Here is a 21,275-nt window from a genome sequence, read left to right on the forward strand (position 1 = left end):
AATATACAGAATATAGAGGGGAAATTCAATTTCTCATAAAAAAAATTTAATCAGATTAAAATATAAAATTGGACATAACCGAAATCACTTGTTATATTATATAATAGGGACTGCACCATAAATAATATTTAGTTCATTATAAATTAATTTTATATATCTTGTTAACTAGGCTAGACTCTGAACGTACATCCCAAACCTAATTATTAATTAATTACATGCAATATTAACATAATTTTTTCTCACGTTTAACTAGTCGATATGTTAGGATATTCGATGTTAACTTTAAAAATTTTATTTTATTTAAATTTATTAAAATATTAATAGTTTATCCCTTCTTTACTTAATATTATACAACATAGTCGAAATATTAAATATTTCAACTACCACGTTGTTTTGAATGACATTCAAGATTGTCGTTTGTCAATAATCTTTTGACATCTGCATCTAAAAAGTTCTCTGCCCTACTGAATTAAACAGTCTGGTTATACGTAAAAGTTTTTAATATATATATGTAATTAATTAATTATTTGCAAAATGCAAGTACCGGCCGTATTTATTGACATTGCTATAGAAGATCAGGTATGTAAACATGACACATGTATAGTAACTATTTGAATGATCCATATGATAACATATAAGGTTAAGTCAATTATTTTAAATATTATTTATTGTTTTGTAGGCTCAAGAATTACGAGCCTATTTAAAGAGCTTAGGAGCTGAAATATCTGAGGAGAGGTCGCCCAAAGGAATAGATGATGATTTACATAAAATAATCGGAGTGTGTGACACTTGTTTCAAAGAAGGCAATGAAGCTGAAGTGGAATTAGTGTTAAATGATATTGTGTCAATAATGGTTTTGGTAATTTTCAATTTTGAAGTAAATATTAATGTAAGTTATTGACATTATGAAAATTCTTAGGTCCCTGCAGAGAGAGCTGAAAATATTATTTTAGCATTTTGTGAAAAATTAACTAAGGCTCAAGGACTCAAACTGGGCCAAGTCTGTTTAAGAGCGTAAGACATTGAGTATCAAAATTGAAAAAACAATAGCAATTATCTTTTTCTTTGTAGATTATGGTTATTGTACCAGTCTCTTGATGAAAGATCAGCAATGAGGTATCCTGTTTATTATCATTTATTACAAATAGCGAAGCAAACTGATCAAGTAAAAACTATTTTTCAAGATATTGATCATTTAAAACAACAATTTAGTCATTGTGTGTTATCTAATGAAGAGTTACAAAAATTATACAGACTTTTACATGAGGTTTTACTGAAAAGCAATCAGAGGTAATAAGTAACACCTACTTTATATTATTTTATTATATATACATTGTTTTAGTGAACAAGCTGCAAAAGTTATGATTGAGCTTCTTGGAACCTATACAGATAAAACTGCTTCACATGCTAGAGAAGATGCAATTCGTTGTATTACCTCAGCAATAGCTGACCCTAAAACATTTTTATTAGACCCCCTTTTATCTTTAAAACCAGTTCAGATACTTAAGGGACAACTTATTCATGACTTATTAAATATTTTTGTCAGTGAAAATTTAAATGCCTATTTAAATTTTTATAAAGAACATAAGGAGTTTGTGACCAGTCAAGGATTAGATCATGAGCAAAATAAACGAAAAATGAGACTCTTAAGTTTTATGCAGTTAGCTGAAAGCAATCCAGAAATCTCATTTGATACAATTGAAAAAGAGCTGCAATTAAAAAAAGATGAAGTGGAAGCATTTATTATAGAAGGTAAAATAAATTAATATTAATGCTTCTAAATTATGTTAAGAGTTTTTTATATTAGTATTTTATTATTTAAACATTAAATTATGGAATGGTGCTATTATACTATCGCTATGTTATACCCCTTTAAGATGTGATTAAATACAACAGCTGAACTGACTTTTTAGTATAAGACAAAAACTTAATTTCACATCTAATAATTTATTTTAATAGTTTAATTATATTTACAGTGTTAAAAACTAAGTTGGTGAGTGCTCGTATGGATCAATTGTCTGGTAAAGTATTTGTTACTAGTACAATGCACAGAACTTTTGGGAGAGCTCAGTGGCAACAACTAAGGGATTTACTATATTCCTGGAAATCAAACCTAAGTGTTGTTCAAGACAGTATGAAAACGGTTACAGCCGCCCAAATAGAATTAGCTCAGCAACAACAAAAGGCTTAATTTTGTATACAATACATATGTATCTTCAAAAATTGTAATCAATTTTTAAATAAAAACTTTTGAATAAAAAGTACTTAAATAATTTTAACTGTACGTATTTAACAGTATTTTTGTCTCAAATGGTGTATGGCGGCTAGTAATAGAAAAGTTGTACATAGGCAACCAAATAAACGTCAAGATTAAAACTAGCTATTTTTGACAGAAAAAATTGTGTTTGTACCGTCACATTTATAACATTTTTTTATTTAATTACGCCATTTTTGCAGTATTCAATTTAAATATAAACTGGAAATAAGAATTGTAACTACCTTCATTTATAAAATAACCAGCAGGTAAATATCTATTGTAGGGTTTAATTTTTTAGGCAATTTGCCAATTCTTTTGTTCAAATTAGTGTTCAAATATTTTCCGCAAATATTTTTAAACATTCGCGTAAATAACACGCAGTATTTGCACGCACATTTGACGCATGCATTGATTCCGAGTTTGATCGGGAAGGATTAGAATCTGATATTTTGTTGTTGCTTAATGGCATAATTAATTCAATGAGATATTTAATCTTAGATCATATTAGTTTTCGATTTATACTCTTATTCTAAAAAACCTCTAGTGATATTTCCATATTCATTTGTAATTCTAGGTAAATAATGAGAAACAGAGTTTACTATTTATTATCATATCACCTTGAGATAGTTCTAACAGTTTTCAAAATTTCAGCCTTTTTAAAATATATATTTTAGGGTTATATTGATGCAGTTTATTATTTTTTAGTGTTATTTCCTGTTAAAATTCTAAAATGCTAGCTTGTAACTGTTTAAATGTTATCATCGAACTTGAAAATAATGAGAAGGTTACTAAAGAACTTTTGGAATTAACTGATGAAGAGAAGCATGACAGCTTCTTTGAACAGGTAATGCAAGTTTATTAAACTGTTATTTTTGTACTATTAATTAATATTTTGTAATGTTTCACCGTTAACCTTAAAGGCAGGTGTTTTTGATTATTACTTTTTCTAAGTATAGTACATCCTCAATTCAATATATTTTCACTTTTGTAAGGTCTTGCAATTGTCAGCAGGCACATCAAAAAAGGTTTGTGTTATGTGTTAAGTTCTGTAAAATCTGTCTTCTATTTTTTATAACATGTTTTTTTTTTAAATTAATTCTGTAATATAATACAGTTTAGTTTTAATTTCTAGGAAGTCTGGCATGTTGGAAAACTTATTAATATTAAAAAGGTTTATTCTGATTTGGTGCATTCAAGAGATATAGGATTATGGACTATTTCACTCTGTTTCAATTGCAAAGTCCAAACCCATGCCATTCATAGAGATAAAGGTGCATCTTATGTTTTAGTCCATTCTAAACTACAGGTAAGATCTTTAATTTTTAGCAAAGAAAATAGAAATAAACTATTGTTGCCTCTATTTTAGAATGAAGATGGTATAAATAATGTTAAGTCAAGCAGTATATTTTCTCCTGTTTATCAAATAGTAATTAACCCAAATGATATTATACTTGATTCTGCACCAGTAGATACACGTATGTTTTGAGTATACAATTATTTCTATCTGTATGATGTTAATATTACTTGCAGATCTAAAAAAAGGACTTGAAAAAGCTATAAAAGACATAGATGAAGTGACCACAAATTACTTAAGAGAAAAACAATTATCTACAGAAGAAAAAATAAAACAATATTCTGATGAACAATACCAACAATTAAATGACCTTAGAGATAAAGCATTTAAAGATAGAGAAGCGCTTGTCAGGTAAGGCATTTAGGCTTTAATATATTAATATGCATATCATTATTTTAGGGTTATTGAAAATGCTAAAAGAGAAACAAATTTGCAATCACCGAAGTCTCCAAAAACCTTTAGTCATTTTACTGATACAAATTCAGTTAATAGCCCTACAGTATGTATATTTATTTCTTTTAACACTTCATAATTTTAAATTAAACTAGTATATGAGAACTTTTGAAATAATGCTTGAACATTAAGTTATGTATTTTATGTATTTCTAAAGTCTATACCGTTTTCACCAAAGAGGCCAAAGAATGTTAATGCTGATCATCAATACCATAAGGATGACTTTAGAGAAGATTTGATCTTTAATTTTGAAAATGAAGATTTCAATCCCACTAGAGACTATAATAGTTATCAAAATGTTGATGAAGACAGTGAAAAGGAAGATGTAGAGGAAGCAGAAGGTGAGTTTCTAGTATATAACTTAAAAATTGCGTCAGTAAAATTTGTATCTTTTGTATTTTTAAATGGCCCTATTTGGGATAATTTGTAAGTATATTTCTCCTTTTTCCTCTAGTATTATTCTTAATATATCTATTTTAATGTAGATGTAGTAAATGATGCTGCTGGTATTAGCATTTTGCAAGGGAGAGCTGCTCATTCTGGTATTGTTGCTAAATCCTGTCCAATGGATATACCAGTATTTTCATCTTTATCAAGGAACAGAAATAGTCGTGGAGAAGCAGGTGAAGATACCGATGAATTTGTAAGTAATATTTTTATTTTTTAAATTTTTTTTACTTATCTACTCAATTTATAAACACTATATAAAATAAAAAATATGTATGTTAATGGATTTTTGAGTTATAAAGAATTTGTATGATGGCATTATAATTTCAGTTGCCGAATTCAAACCAAAAAGTTGATATAGCGGCCAGTATCAAGGCATTGGCCCGAAGCGTACATGGGGACACCATTTTCGGTGAACTACCTCGTCCAAGATTCAGCTCGCAGATCTGACTGCCTTACATGTTTCAATATTAATATGCTTCCTTTTAATGTTTAAATGTTATTTTCCAAAATTACTTGTAACTGGTTTTTATGTTGTTTCGCGTTTGTTTTTTAGGTCGGTTAAGGGAATACATGTTAATGTTTGTGGCTTAGTCTATAGAACGTGAAAATAATACAGATTTATTGAGTTTGTTGAAAATTACCAAGTTTAATGACAGCAACAACGGTCAATTAAATTGTTCTCTATTATCTCTTGACAAACGTGACCGCTTCGAAGTTATGCTAAAGACAAATAAGGTGACAATGGATGAGTGTTAAGGATCTGTGATAGTAACAAAGAAGTTTTTATATCAAAGCTTGTGATTTTTGCAGTTCCCTTAACTAACCTGCCTTAAAAGTCTGTATTTAATTTGTTTGTAGAAAATGTTATATTTTGAAAATATCAATACTAAATGTGACCTCTAATTTTAAATCAGTGTTTCATATCATATTTGTTTCAGAGGTTGTTTTATATAGAGTCCAAAGGAAAAGACATAATTGTGAAAAATCTCAGGTAATGTTAGTCATGCGAAATTTAAACAGTTGGTTTCCGCATAAATAACATATTGTAAATTATTTTAAACGTTGTGTTGCATTTAAAAGTTCGAGGACGTTTCAAATTACCTGTGCCATAATTTCATCCTTTCATTTATATATTTTTCATTCAATAGAATTACCAATTTTAATTTAGAAATGATGGCATCTAATATAGTTTTTTATTTCTGTTATAGCTAGTAATTTTTTTAATTTTTGTTTTGTTGGAAGCTGCTAAGTGTATATAGACTTACATAAGTGATAAGAAAGTTTTACAAGACGAAAACTGAAACGTACAATTTTTATAGTTTGTAATTTTTTAGGGTAACATCTATTAGTTATATATTTCAGTATAATAAAAAAATGTTCTTTAACTGCATTTTTAACATGGTATTAAATGTTTGATCATCTGTCCCGAATTACTAACAAAATGGTTATATGTATGTATTGTTTAACAGATAATCTCACCTTACAATTTATCCTAAAAGACACCATTATCATTTCTCTCATAATTTATTGCTGTTGTATATGTCTGGATGCACACGAATTTCAGTCACGCCAATCTCTTACATTTTTTATGACTGGACTTCTCACAAGTCTGTGCACATATAGTGCTGTTTGGTCCATCTTGTATCATCCCAGAAAAAGTCAATATTAACCAATTTTGTTACCAGCATAACTGGGAATCGAATTTTAAGCTGTTAGCTATAAACAATCACAAATATGGAGTATATCAAAGCTCTGGCAGTATACTGTGGAGGTACGAAACCGGATATTGTTACGATTTAATTTTTTAAATTGTCAGGTCTTTTGTTTTGAACTAAAGATTTTGTGTATTAGTTTTGTTTTTTTAACTAAATAAGAATTATAGTAATATCTAATGCTAATGAGAAAAGGACTTAATGTAAAGTTGATAATTTATAGATACAAAGAGAGTAAAAATAAATAAATAATTCCATCAGTGATATACATATTTGAAGACATAATCAAAGAACAAACATATAAATAAGTATATACATAATTTGGATAAAAGCATAAAATGAGACAATCATATATGTCGAAAAATATCAAAATAATTCATAATTGGGTGATTAAAATGGCCAGTCTTAAATGAAATGAATGTCGTAATAAAAGAACAATTTTATCGAGAAATTGTATACAATTTAAATTACCTTACACAAAACAATTAATACAGTTAGTAAATTTCACAACAGTTGCCACTAAACTATGGAAATCACAAGCGAGACGTTTATATTATAACATTCCGAAGCCCTTCGAATAGTTTATGGCTTTCACTAGTCGATCTTTGAGCTTCTCTTTCGAGGAATATTCTGGCAACAGTAATACATTAAAACACGTATGAGCGGTGGGCAGACGGTCGGAGTCTGGTCCATTCTTTGCAATGACCAGCTTCAGTCGGCTCAATCCTCCTATAGGCACTCGATCTGACCCAGTCGTGAACTGCAACAATTTCCGTTTATCTTCCAATGAAAATGCATGCACAACTGACCAAAAGTCCTTAATTATTTGTGTGTCGTTTGAATAACCACCATCATATTCTGTAGATATTTCCAATTCACCAAAATCAAAATTCTAAAAAGAATAAAAGTACAGAGAATAACATAAAATTAGGATTGCTATTTAATATCTTATAGAACACAAAGTCTATCTCAAAAGTCTGCATAATTATTTTTTTATTGGCGATAAATGCATAACGGTTAACATCCATTAAAGTAAATGATTTCACTTTCGATACGGTTTTAGTAGCGTTGCTGTTAATGGAAGTCAGTGCACAGAATCACCTTTTCACGAAGAACCATTTTTTATCATTTACGTTTCCAGATCAAGTCGCGCCCTGCTTTATGTGAAATTCACTGATAAAAAGGTTTTATGCGGTGACAATGTAGACAGAAAGCCCTTAAAGATTTTAAAAAAGTAGCTGTTTTAGACTTAACCAAAGCCTTTGGCATGAGGAAGTGATTGTAGAATCTATTCGCTTTAGTCTACCCGAAGACTTCATAACCTTGATTAGATGTTTCCCTCTAGATGGTCTTCTTTCAAGAAAAGCTAAATTCCTGCATTTTTACCCGAAAAATATTAAGTCCAGCGTTCCACAAAGCTGCCCCTTGACTCCAGCCTTATTTAACGTTTTCATGGCGAATATACCAAGAATAAAGTACATGTCGAGGCTCTTATTTCAACTTGAAGAAAACACAAGTCGTCATCTTTTGTGTCAAAAAATTTCCCCGCACGTTTCGCTACTGGAAATTCGAATAATCCTCGGTTGGATTAGACCACATATTTTTTTACCGAAGATTCAGTTGGTCGCCTCATGTCTAGTTTGCCTTACAAAAACGTTCGTTATACCTGTCCAGGTAGTGCGACTTTTTCCAGAGCAGGTGACTTACGCAATTTTGAAAGCCCTATATTTCGTCAGAAACTCCCAGAGTCACTGGGAAATTGATGTTCTCTCAATCCAATAATTTATTTCTCATTTTTCAGATATTCTTAATTATAATCGATACACCTCGGAAAATAAGTTCATCAAGGAACTTAACGGCTTGTTAGGCACACATTGACGGTCGGTCTGTTTCTTCTAGCTCGTTTTTACAATTCAGGTGGCTACTCGTCCCTTTAATTCCTGCATTGTGCACTGCGGATCCTAGTTAGAACTTTTCTCTAGCTCCCATCGGGTCCTCACGCGCCGTAAAGGTTATCCAGTTACGGGTGTTATAATTTAAACACGAAGAGATATCAGTAATAACAGTGTAATCTTAATAATAGCTGGCAAGAGTAATTTTAGTGATGTATGCGCAGACATAGTCCCATATAAGCTGTCTGACTCTGCAAACTTCTGGTGTGGGTGTACATACATAAAACATTTTCTCCACTCTGGTGTCCAGGTTGCAAAAATTGCAATGTCGTGATGTAAAATCGAGTTGTTTTGATCTTCAGCCCCTTTGGAGATGTTTTCATTTGATTTTGGAGTCGATAGACGCCCACCGTATTTTTAATGAATTTCCAGCCGTCACGATAGCTAATGTCAATCATACACGCAAGGCCAATGATATGACTTCCTCCCTGAAATGTTCCCTGATTGCCAAAATTGTATGCCGATTTATTGCTCATATTTTTTCTCTTGCTTCCTTTGTTTCGAACACACTCAGAGGTTTTTTAGTTGAGAATGGCCCTCGAACTTTCTCATCATTTGCCGCAACCCTTAAGCAATTTTAACGTACAGGATAAAGTTTTTCCGGAACATTTTGGAGCATATCCTAAGACATACTTAATCATTATAATAAAATATTTGAGATGAAAGTTTACAACAATAAAATAGACCAAAATTCGGCTTTAACCTAAATTTTAAATCGACTCAACTAAAATTTCATATCGAAAGATCCTTAACATTGGTATAAAAGTTCCCGTAGTATAATTAGCCACATAAATACTAATTAATATATCTTACCTTACTACCACAAATGAGTAATTCAATTTCTTCTGGACGGAATAATTGCTCCAATGGTGATTCATCCACAACCATTTGGAAACCTTTGTAAAAAGCTCTAAACTGTTTTTCAACCGACTTATTGAGTAAAAAGTCTGCATACAAGTCAACGAACTCCTAAAAATCATTTTCAAGGAGATTACATAAATGTTTATTGAATAAAATAATAAAATCTAAAATATATTATATACTAACATATTTATTTTCTTGCGTCACAGGAATTTTGTCTCCCTTATCCAATAAGTCATAGTTAATTACAGTACCGAACACATCTTGGTAACTTATACTAAATGTTTGCATAAACACATCTTCAAAATCTGATTCGGTATATTCTAACATTTGCTTTAAACTATTGTACAAAACCTTAAAATATAAAGTTATTAATAAAACCAACTTATTGGAATGTATTCTTACGGGATTCCAATCAAGGAGATCCTCAAAAGAGCCTTTCCTTCCCATTAGTTTCCTATACAATACCATAGGAAAATTAACGGCTAAAATAACGTTATTGTATATAGCCAATCCTAGGACAATTCCTAAAAAATTACTTTTGTAAATTGACAAATAATTCTTTCAAACAACACTATAAGTTTATAGTTAATCACAAATAATCTTTTGCAAGGAAAAACAACAAACTGCCAAAAATCGACTTTTCCATATCTCTAAAATGGTACCATATCCAGAGTTATATGTGCAAGTGGAAAAGTGCAGTCTATGAATTTAATATTTATAATTATCGCACGTAGAACTCGTACTATAATCTAGCGAGAGATAGCTCCAGCAAGTAGCTAGAGAACTTATGTTGGAGCCCCAAGAGAGCTTATTTTGTCCCATATTGATGTTAACTTCCTAGAAGAGAGAATGATCTCCAATATCCAAAAAATAAGGTACGGAAAAACTTTATGAACCCTTTTTTATTTCAATCTAAATTATTGCTGGGATATTTAATACAGATACCATTTAAATTAGGAATAAACTGAACATAATTATTGACACCTTCTGCAAACATTTTCGCCGAAAACACTATATAAACTACTCTACTATCAAAAATTGTTATATAGATACATTATGCCGTATCGTAAAAATATTTAAAAAACCCATTTAATATCATTACCTACCTATTAACGTGAATTGAGCAGATATCTCGAAACTGGTAGGGTTGAACCAGACGGTCTGTGTTTCATTTTGCATCGTGAACATTGCATAATCGGGATTAAATATCTCTTCGATAACTAGCTGAAAAAATTCTTTAGAAACACCACCTTCATCTATTCCTTGTTCACCCTCGAACTCCACCACTAATTGTTTCTTTAAGTCGTTCGGATTTTCCATTGATATCATTTCCAACTAAAAATTACAAGAAAGCAATTAGCCAGAAGCGAATTTGTTAAATTAATTGCTTACTTCTACAAGAGCGTCATCTATAATATTGTCTCGGCGAACTTTCAACCGCAGATACGGATTCGATGGTTGTCCAGAAACCGCTTGCAAGAGACTGATTCGTCTTTCAGAATACATTCTTATTCTATTGTCGAAGTATAGTCCCATGGTTTTTGTAGCAGGGGTTAAAATAAATGGATAATTCATAAAACTGAATTTACCTGAAAAGATGCCTGTGTGGAAAATTTTTAAATATTTAGTATTTATATTGGGAACTATAGTGACAAAGACACTCTATAAAGATTAAAGCCAAACTGATTGGGTTAATTATTCCATTACTGCACAAAATGTTAAATATTTAAAAATCAAATGTAATCGATTGTTAAATTAATCAAAAAAGTAAGTTTTAATTTTTTTTTGATTTAATACATTTTTTAGATAGACGACTTTACATGTAACCAAGTAAAAACTAAAACTTAATCAAAATAAAGGAATTGAAATAAATTGTTTCATTAGTAATTGTTAGATCACTGAACCCAGAAACGTCTACTAAAATAAATAACATCTCACCTAATTCACTCTTAAAATTTGCAAAATCCCTATCCATTTCAACTGCATCACTCAATGGTTCATTATAGAACTCTGAAAATGGCAAATATGGTTTTCTACAGTCTAGTACGTGTATACCGAGAACCCTAGCCATAGGATCCTCTGGTGTTATGCTTTTGTTAAGTTTCACTGCCAACAACGATTCATCCATTGTATCACTAATTTCATATACGTTTCGTAAAGCTGGGGATTCTAAAACGCCAGCTAACATGTTTGCATAATACAATATCTATAATGGATTTAATAAATTTTAGAATGTAGTTTCGAAAAAGTATATGTAACATATAGTACCTTCATCAATTTAGTGGCTGATGTAATAACATTCTCATCTTGTATAAAGAAATCTCTGTGAAATGGTGTTACTATAACTCGCAATGTAATTAACTGCTGTAAATTTTCTAAGATATTTCTAATGGTATTTCGACCAGGTCCCGCCCACATACGAGCCAAAGTTGCTTGCACTTCTACGGGCAACCACTGTGAAGCTCTACATATTGCTGGTAAGGCTGTTTCAAGAAAATCTCCTGAACCTGCAATATTTCATACACTTAAGAAGAGTTTTTTTAATATATTATATACAAAGAATTTTTAATACACTTATGATATTAAACAAACCTAATGCAGGAATTTCAAAAACTATAAGTAAGACATTCACAATGTCATCATGATTATCTGTTTCTTTTCTAGTTGGTAATTCCATTTGTAGATTCCCAGCTAATGTCACCAAAGCATTAACCAACGAGTTCTCAAAGATAGAAGTTTTTAATTTGAAAAGAGCATTATATGCCCTCCTTAATGCTGGAAGATCAACTGGCAAGATTGCGCTTTTACTTGATTTAGCACAGGAATCTTCATCTTTATCCTGTTCTCCTTCCAAATGACGCAATTCTTCTTTATTCATTTTAACTTCATCTAAAAGTATAAAATAATACCATCAGAAACCTATAAATACTCAGTGTCATTAAATTCATTTTGGAGAATTTACAATAGATGGCCAATTATAATGCATCAAAATCTATAACAATAAATATCACATAAAATAATTTCTTTCTAAATTAAATGAGAGTGAGTAAATAATATATGTATCTTGAAAGTTTAAATTGCACCAAAAAAAACTTTTTTTTTAAATTCATTTACACATTGACATTTCAGTTCTCTATAAAATGAACAAGGTTTAAATTTAAGAATATGGAAGTTTAAACAGAAAAATAGCATTACTGGAGATTGCTATTGATGTATTTGAGCTACCTATGGTGTTCAATTTATAGAATAAAGCCTTACGCTTACAAAAGAAAATCACAAAACTAATTTAAAATCTAAGGTACTAAAATAATCTATACCTGAATGTTCTGGTATATTTGGCGCGGTAGGACTAAATGGCTCTTTTACAAAACTTTTTGATAAGTTTTCAATACTACTAAATATTTCACCTAATGTCCTAATAAGAGGTGAATATGTTTCATTAGCTTCACACTCATCAATTATATCATATAAGGCCTGTTCAGTGAGCAGTGAAGGAACTGGAGCTGAAAAATAATATAATCATTTTTTAATTATTCTAAAATAGTGTAAATAGTATATAATTATAAAAATTAATAAGTATAATATCATGATAATTACCACCAAAATATTTGTATCTTTTAAGTCTGTACATTTTTCAATACAAGCTTTATACACATAACAAAAGTCATTGTTTGCTAAGAGAATGTTTAAGGTTATATTTTGAAAATTGAGTATTTTTGGATTATGGCAACCATCCAACCTTTTATATTTAAAAAGCTGTATTTTTAACATACATTTAAACAAATTTTACCACCTATCAATATCAACATATCAATACAAAAAGTATTTACATGAATCTTGAAGAAATAAAATAATAAATTATCATAAGATATGTACATATTTGTTTATTTATATAGTACACATGTTGGTTTTCATTAAAGTTCAATGATCATCATTTGTGATTATTAACTTATTATTTGGATATTAAACCACCCAACATATAGTCAATATTAAAAACTTACCACTGTTATATTTTACACTAGATAATATAAGATCTTTACTTGACTCTGATACAACAGTTTCATTAGATGGTACAGTGCATTTGTTCATTTTGTCTTTGTCTGTTATATTGCTTTTATTTGATGATGTTGTTCTTGCCATTTTACTAGGATGTCTTTCACATAATTTTGCTTCTAATGAAAGTAACTTCAAAGCATGACCTGCAGCTTCATTTGGGGTCATAGGTTTAAGCTAAATATGATTTTAATATATGTATATATGTAGAATATGTATATATTCCTATAACATACTTTCCCACTTGAAACACAATGAATATTGCCACAATTTGGATTTCCACAACCCTCTGTTAGTTGATAGAAATATCTTTCTATCAATTTTCGCGCAGCAGCTCTCTTCATATCGTCTTCAATATGGTCAATAGTAGAGTCTTCTTTGCTACTAGACGAGGCCTCCTGGATACTAAAACCATTTTATGAAATTTTATAAATTATTTCAAACCTATCACTAATATATTTTGTCCAAAAATTATCAATAGTTGACATTTGTAACATAACCCCAAAGATAAAAGGTGACTATTAATTTATACATTAAAATATGTATAGACATTTTAACTAAAATATATTATCTAATAATCAAATACCTTGAAGCTTCGCCAGATTCGCTGTTGTTTTCTGAAGGGTTCATAGAATTTGTTTAATGAAAATTTAAAAGAAATAAAAGATTTAATGAATTGAGTAACATCAATACCTATTCCTAATAGGCATTAAATAACATTGAAATTAAACTTTAAAGCCAAATATTGATATCGCCTTTGGATTATTGTAAACCTATCTGGTATTTTCTACTATTATTGGAGTTTTGTGTTTATTTTTTTACGTTGTTAAAATTTTTAGGAATTTTCATTTTTCCTAGATATGGGATTGGTCCTAGAGAGTATTTCTATATGGTATCCTAACCTTAAATAACAGTAGCAACTAGCGTCATATAACTTTATTAATAATCATATATATTTATTGATACTAATTGGTATATTTTAATAACACAAAATATACAACTTTATATTAACTAATTTTAAGTGACAACCAATATATTCATATATTTATTAGAGGTATCAATTAATATAAAATTTTAAATGTAATTGTAGTTGCATAACATCAAAATGTCAATTTTTCTTTGCTTTTGATTATATGTCAAAGTCAGCTGTTTTATATTATGTATATATATATTTAAACAAAATAATATATAAATATTATTTTTATAAAAATGAGTACATATGAAATTAGTAAATCTGCGGTAAGTATCTTTATAATTTTCATATATTCATTCTCTATATTCATTAATATTCTTTTAGTTATTAAATTTGAAAGCCGAAATACTTAGAAAAGAAGATGATTTAGTAAAAGCTAAATCTGAAAATGTTCAAAAATTAAAGGTTATTAAAAAAAGGGCTCCATTAGAGTTAAAAAATAAGGGTGTTGAAGAAAGGAAACAATTTGATTATACTGAAGAAGAGTTGGATCTTTTAAAACTTTCAAGGTACTACCCAAGATAATCTATTATTACTACTTACTATGTTGCTAATATATATTATTAATTCATACATATATTTTTATATTTAGATCCAAGCTTGAAACTAAAGCAAAATTATATGAGCAACTATCATCAAACGGAAGTTCCACAGAAATCTTAAATAGAAAATATTTGGTTAGATTTGATAAAAAAGGTATTGACTGTTCTATTCCAAAGGAATTAACAGATGTTGAAAATCTTGAAAAAGAAGTGTCAGATCATTATGATGACGAAGTAGATTCTTCAGAAGAATGGTATGTACTGTTTGAATTATTTTCATTACAATTATATTTTATTTACATTTGGTATTATTTTCCATTAAATAACTATAACTAAATGTTAATTTAATTATTAATATTTTTATCAAATATTGTTGGGATTTTAGGGTTGAATATGTGGATTGTTTAGGAAGATCAAGAAAATGCCTAAGAAAAGATTTAAATTACTTCAAATCAAAAGATGAAGATCTTAAATCTGTTGTTGAGAAACGTCAAAATGCTGACTCAGTTGTAGAGACTATTGAGGACAATGTAGAAACAGAAAAGGCTAGTTCTGAAAAAGATATAGAGAACTCTAACGAACCTGAGCTTATGTCAGCAGACATAAGAAGAGATATTTTAAGACAAAAGTGGGAGGAAGAGGAAGAAGAGTTGAGAGATAGAAGTGATGTTCACTACCAAAATGTTCTATTTGATGGTATTTAAATCAATTAAATATTTATAGATATTACTCATTTATTTATTTTTAAGAGGCGAGACAACATGGTGTTGGTTATTATGCATTCTCTAAAGATGAAGAGGAGAGATTGAAGCAACAACAAGCTCTTAAGAATCTTAGACAGGAAACTGAACAGAAGCAACAAAAAGCTAAAGAATTGAGACTTTTAAGGGATAAACAAATGGCTGCAAGGATTAGGGCAGCTAAAAATAGAAGAAGGGCCAGATTGGGATTACCACCTGAAGAAGGTTGTCATTTTTCTATTATCATTGGCTACTAATACTTATAATATAATATTTTTCAGACAATTCAAATGAAATAGAGGATGAAAAAGATATGACTACAGATGATGAGGAAAGGAAAAGGGTAGAAGAAGAAAAGAAGAAAGAGGAGGAAGAAAAACAACAAATGGAGAAAAGAAAGAGACATTTACGCCCATGGGATATAGGAAAGGAAGGACTTAAGGAACATTATATAATGAGTCAGAATGAATGGAATGAAAAGAAGAGGGATGAAAGATGTTCCGAGTTTGCACCACCAACAAGTTATCAGTTGTCAAAATTAAGACATTCTAGTAAAGACAATCACTACCAGAAAAATAGTGATGATGATGATGATGATGATGATAGCGATGAACTGATGAGGGATTATAGAAAGAGTAAAGCTGAGTCAATTAATCCATATAAATATTCACAAGAGAAAACAGATTTGAATCATATAACAAGTAATAAGAAATTTAAATCAACAGTAGACGATTATCACATATCTGATACAGTAGAAGCTGGATTAAAATTTTTACGATCACAAGTTGAAAATGATAAAAAATGATTTTTTTTATATATTTTTTTTAATTATTCCAAAATATAGTAATTACTATATAATTATAATTACCACCAAAATATTTGTATCTTTTAAGTCTGTACATTTTTCAATACCAGCTTTACACAAAAGTATTTTTACATACATCCAACCTTTTATATCTAATATCAGCGTAGATTTGTCAATAAATTAAGATCTAATATGAATTAAGTTTTATTGTATACTAATTTATGTCGGTTGGGAACAGGAAAAAATTTATTTGGGAAAGCTATATTCAAACGCCGCTTAGAATGTCATCGTAATTAGATTATATCATAGAGTGGATATAGTATACCATAGTTTCTCTATGGATTATATTTCATGATTATGAACATGATTTTTATAGGTTAGCGTAGATGCCATATTAGAACAATTTTTACTCTCTTGTTGAAACATTGACTTCATTAGAAGATAGAAACCATTATAGTCTTTGTATTTATGCATGCGGTTAATGACCACATATTAATAGTGCTATATATTTATTGCTACGATGCGGATTTTTGAACTGTATTTTCAGATCATAAGTGTATGTTCAGGTGACGAAATTTTAAAAATATATATATTCCAGACTACGGGACAGCAGACCAGGTTATGATTATATTCAGCGTATATGTTTTAACGCGTATTATGTCGTAACACTATGATGTAACACTATGTCAGTAGGAAATTTTATGATTCTAACGATGTTTCCATTCTTCAGGAGAACATTTCAAAGGGACGAACCTGAGAATTGAGAATAACGTGTTTTTATATTTTGTGAAGATGAGTGAATACAAGATATTTTTAAAATATTTGTTGGCATGTTTATAGTAGAGGCAATTTTCGCTAGCATTTTCGTTTATTTACCAAACTAACCCTGTATATTTCCAAGTGGAGCTTAATTTCTCAAATATCTATACAAATAGTTTTGATAATTAAAGAAAGTATATGTTCATTTTATCAGACTAAAATTTCAACAAGAATTTGTAGAAAGCAGACATACGGAAAGTAACACAAATAAAGAGGAATATACTCCATCAGAAATGCTTAATAAAGTAGATCCAGTCCCGTAGTACCGTCAAAAAAAAATCATAGATTGCATCTGTTCGACAAATATGTTAGAAAAACGTTTAGCACATAATAATTCGAATACCATAGAAAATGGCGATGGATTCCCGAGCAATTTAAAAGTATCGACAATATTGAAACAAGTATTGAATATTTTTAAAAACGTGATTACAGATCAAATTTAACATACTTTGGCAATAGCAAATCTACGGTTTTGTTTTGCGAAAGGCTTGACCCCAATATTAAATATAATATGTATCACTGGCACTTCTAGGGGTTAATCCCTCAAACCTTAACCTGCCCTCAATCCGCAACTGCATATATATATATATATATATATATATATATATATATATATATATATATATATATATATATATATATATATATATGTATATGTATATATATATATATATATATTATGTATAAATATTATGTATAAATATATATGTATATATACATATATATATATATATGTATATATATATATATATATATATATTATGTATAAATATTATGTATAAATATATATGTATATATACATATATATATATATATATATATATATTATGTATAAATATTATGTATAAATATATATATATATATACATATATATATATATACATATATATATATATATATATATATATATATATATATATATATATATATATATATATATATATATATATATATATCACAGTCCAAGGTAATCATTCCTTAAACCTAAACAGATTCATAGCTGCAACAAAGCACGCAGCCTCCCTCTCAATTCCACTAAATCGGTCTCATTCTTCACATAATCCCGTTCCGTGGTGGAATGAACATTGTTCCCAAGTTTCAATCGGAAAAGGATCGGGAAACGGGCGCTATAATGCTTTAGATCCTTCCCAACATTAGAAAATTTCATTGCTTTCAAGTAAAAACGTGCCTTAGCTAGATGAACCGAAACTCGAATGTTTCCCGGAACAGAACTTTAACTATCCCCTGGTCATAGGCAATCATCCGTACCCCATATCTGAATGGGTACAGGACAAGTTTACTGTGGATGCCTTCTCATGTTAGCATACCGGGAAATGAGCGCGCGGATATGGCTTAAATCGGCAGCATCCCCTCCCCTCCCCATCACAAATATTTGTGTCCATACTACCCTTATCCCATTTGTTTCTTGTTTCACCAAGAACCAGGTACAAGGTCGTTGGGCCCAGGAGGCCAGTCACAACAGGCTCACTTTTCTCCTCTCTTTGCGTTCCTATGCCGTAACTCTGAATCGACTGAGATTGGGTCACAGTCGTTTCTCGCACGGTCACTTGATGACTTCGAGCCCGCCTGCTCATTGTCAGTTTCGTCACCATGCCCTTATTTAAGGCTACCATATACTGAATAGTCGGCGTTTGACCTTCACAGAGTAAAGACGTGTTCAGAGAGAGGGTCAGTGAAACGAAACAAAAGTTCAACATCTGTGTCACAAATGCGGCGTTAAAAAAAAGTCTTACAATAACATTTTACAGACTGGTGAAAAAGTGAAAGTGCGATCGGAAAAAAGTCAGTACGGTAGAAAATCAATACAAAATGCCATAAAACGTTAAGGGTCAAAAACTCAACATTTGGACCACAAATGCGGCGTAGGATAATTTGAAACATAAAAATAAAAGTATTATTTCAACAATATATAAAAAATATGGAGAAGAACACTACACAAAAAATAGATAAAATGGAAACATCGACATCAGACGTATCACATATTGCAGTTTTGAATTTAGAGAACACAACTAGAACCCAGAACGAACAGGCACTCTACAATGCATGGATGAACGAAAAGTCGGCGCGGGAGAGTCTTGAAATTGCATTAACCAATATGCAGAAGCAAATAAGTGCCCTCCAGCTACAACTAAATAAACAAAGATCTGAGGGCAAGGACAAAACAACGATAAACCACCAATCCAACAAAAGCAGTCCAATTGTTACATACGAAACAGATGAAAAATAATTGCAAAAAGAAGTAGGCTGGATAACGGTTAAAAATAAAAAAAAGAAAAGCAAATAATTCTCCAGGATCTTCACCACAGCAAATAAAAATAAAACAAAATAAAGAAATTAGAATGCCCAGGCCACCTCCAATTATCCTAAGTAATGTTACTGACTTTAACTTGCTATACGAAACACTGAGGTCCAACTATATAGTATTCAAAGCAAAGGTACTAAACAATGGACAAATAAAACTGAACGCCGAATATCGTACAACATTCACAAAAATAATAAATTGTTTAGAGTTGCTGAAGCTGCAATGGCACTCTTATGAAGACAAACAAACCAGAGACATCAAAGTTATGGCAAGAGGGCTTTCATCAACAGCTAAAAGTAAAAAAATTATCGCAGAACTAAACCAAAATAGGCTTAAATGCGACAAATATTAAAAAAAAAGATCAAAAATAACAAAGGAGAAATTTTAGTCCACAAGAAGCCATTACCTCTATTATGTTAGCATTTGAACATGGTATTAAAAGAATTTTAGGGGTAGCAAAAAAAGTCGAACCTCTAAAAAAAATCGAACTTAATACCGCAATGCAAGAGCTGCCAATTGCATGGACACACACAGAAATTCTGCAGAAGAGAACCTAGATGTGTAAAATGTTCAGGTAAACATATCACCACAGAGTGTAGAAAACCCAAAGAAGCTAAGCCGAAATGTGCAAACTGAAATGAAGCACAGTCGGCAAGTTATAGAGGATGTGTAGTTGCTAAAACACTACAAGAGAGGAGAAATAAAGTAGCTCACGTTAAACCTCAAGAAACAATGAGTGAAAAGAAACAACCGAAAAAATATAACAACGTCAACGGTGAAATGACTTATGCCCAAAGTATCAGTAAAAGTAACCAAAGAGACACCAAGGAAGATGAAGCAACCACCAACGAATTGCTACTTAAACTAATAGGAAAGCTGGACAGACAAGAAAAAATGATCGAATATTTTTTCGAAAGGATTGAAAAACTAGAAATGAAAAACATTATTTAAAATAAAGATATCCAAATAGCAATTTGGAATGCTAATGGAATCCAGAAACATCACGCAACACTACAAGTATTCCTAGATATGCAAAAAATAGATATTTGCCTAATATCCGAAACCCATTTAACAAAAGAATCCTATATAAAATTTAGAGGATATACATTCTATCATACCATACATCCAGCTAACACCGCAAGAGGAGGAAGTGCAATAATAACAAAAAAGAGCATTTCCCATCATCAAAAACCCGGGCCCAGTACAGCAGAAAATCAGTTAACAGCAGTAACTATTAAATCAAGCAGATACAAGGTTACAATAGCCGCAATTTATTGCTCTTCAAGATACAATCAAAAAAAGGAAAATTATTTGAATGTCCTAAGCAACCTGGAAGAAAAATTTATAATTGGAGGTAATTTTAATGCAAAAAATACAAGATGGGGATCCAGAATGACAACAACTAAAGGCAATGAACTGCATAAAGCAACTACTGAACTAAGATGTAGTTACATGTCAACAGGAAAACCAATTTATTGGCCGACTGATCAAGAGAAAACCCCAGACCTGTTAGATTTCTTCATAGTAAGAAATATATATAAATTCTGACGTTGAGCGACAATATAATAAGAAAAGAAAGAAACCCAATGTTAACAAATAAGAGAGCAGATTGGGAAGGATTTTCTGAAGAATTGAACAAACGAATTCAACTAAATGTACCCCTCAAGACAACTGAACAATTAAATCTTGAAGCAGAAAAATTCGTAGTAGATATTCAACAAGCTGTTTGGTATAATACTCCAGAAATTAAGAGTACAACTAAAGGAATTAATTATCCAAAAGAAGTGAAGGAAATGGTACCTGAAAAACGTAAATTACGAAAAAAATGGCAACAAAACAGGACACCTGAAAATAAAAATACTTTAAACAATATAACCCAAAGACTGAATAAAGAAATACTGGAAATAAAAAACAAAACCATAAATGACTATCTCGGAAATTTAACAGATGATAAAGAAACTGATTACTCACTCTGGAA

At 30.2% G+C, this 21,275-nt stretch overlaps 4 protein-coding genes across 18 annotated transcripts; 3 read left to right on the top strand and 1 right to left on the bottom strand.

Annotated features, from left to right (window-relative positions):
* The first annotated feature begins 419 nt into the window (after positions 1-419).
* On the top strand, positions 420-2,261 carry eIF3m (eukaryotic translation initiation factor 3 subunit m). Its single transcript, XM_076396133.1, has 6 exons — positions 420-579; positions 680-859; positions 920-1,014; positions 1,072-1,290; positions 1,343-1,752; positions 1,977-2,261. The coding sequence occupies exons 1-6, from the start codon at positions 535-537 to the stop codon at positions 2,189-2,191; spliced, it is 1,164 nt and encodes a 387-aa protein (XP_076252248.1). The 5' UTR covers positions 420-534; the 3' UTR covers positions 2,192-2,261.
* Positions 2,262-2,366: 105 nt separating this feature from the next.
* On the top strand, positions 2,367-5,904 carry PRAS40 (Proline-rich Akt substrate 40 kDa). Of its 12 annotated transcripts, none has more exons than XM_076396120.1 (10): positions 2,384-2,523; positions 2,963-3,101; positions 3,250-3,282; positions 3,390-3,563; positions 3,624-3,732; positions 3,788-3,962; positions 4,011-4,110; positions 4,222-4,405; positions 4,550-4,707; positions 4,842-5,904. In XM_076396120.1, exons 2-10 carry the CDS (start codon positions 2,988-2,990, stop codon positions 4,959-4,961), a joined length of 1,167 nt encoding a protein of 388 aa, XP_076252235.1. In that variant the 5' UTR covers positions 2,384-2,523; positions 2,963-2,987; the 3' UTR covers positions 4,962-5,904. The 12 variants fall into 12 exon arrangements, with proteins under 12 accessions (XP_076252241.1, XP_076252243.1, XP_076252245.1 ...); XM_076396122.1 differs by having other exon boundaries at positions 4,556-4,707; XM_076396123.1 differs by having other exon boundaries at positions 4,243-4,405.
* Positions 5,905-6,650: 746 nt separating this feature from the next.
* On the bottom strand, positions 6,651-13,985 carry Ube3a (Ubiquitin protein ligase E3A). 4 transcript variants are annotated; one of them, XM_076396116.1, is made up of 13 exons: positions 13,682-13,985; positions 13,332-13,500; positions 13,044-13,272; positions 12,360-12,545; positions 11,635-11,931; positions 11,311-11,549; positions 10,981-11,248; positions 10,435-10,631; positions 10,149-10,377; positions 9,445-9,566; positions 9,226-9,393; positions 8,992-9,147; positions 6,651-7,118 (listed from the first exon to the last, which is right to left on the bottom strand). In XM_076396116.1, exons 1-13 carry the CDS (start codon positions 13,723-13,725, stop codon positions 6,780-6,782), a joined length of 2,643 nt encoding a protein of 880 aa, XP_076252231.1. In that variant the 5' UTR covers positions 13,726-13,985; the 3' UTR covers positions 6,651-6,779. The 4 variants fall into 4 exon arrangements, with proteins under 4 accessions (XP_076252231.1, XP_076252230.1, XP_076252233.1 ...); XM_076396115.1 differs by having other exon boundaries at positions 10,435-10,643; positions 13,682-13,984; XM_076396118.1 differs by lacking the exons at positions 13,044-13,272; positions 13,332-13,500; positions 13,682-13,985 and adding an exon at positions 12,640-12,780.
* A 197-nt stretch (positions 13,986-14,182) lies between these two features.
* Positions 14,183-16,174, top strand: LOC143191245 (coiled-coil domain-containing protein 174). The gene is made up of 6 exons (XM_076396119.1): positions 14,183-14,334; positions 14,393-14,577; positions 14,661-14,864; positions 14,996-15,306; positions 15,360-15,575; positions 15,632-16,174. The coding sequence occupies exons 1-6, from the start codon at positions 14,305-14,307 to the stop codon at positions 16,153-16,155; spliced, it is 1,470 nt and encodes a 489-aa protein (XP_076252234.1). The 5' UTR covers positions 14,183-14,304; the 3' UTR covers positions 16,156-16,174.
* Positions 16,175-21,275: the final 5,101 nt, after the last annotated feature.

The sequence above is a fragment of the Rhynchophorus ferrugineus genome, unplaced genomic scaffold, assembly GCF_030347505.1.
Source record: "Rhynchophorus ferrugineus isolate W39M unplaced genomic scaffold, kcgeb_rfMv2 rfM2, whole genome shotgun sequence".
Classification (NCBI taxonomy): Eukaryota; Metazoa; Arthropoda; class Insecta; order Coleoptera; family Curculionidae; genus Rhynchophorus; species Rhynchophorus ferrugineus.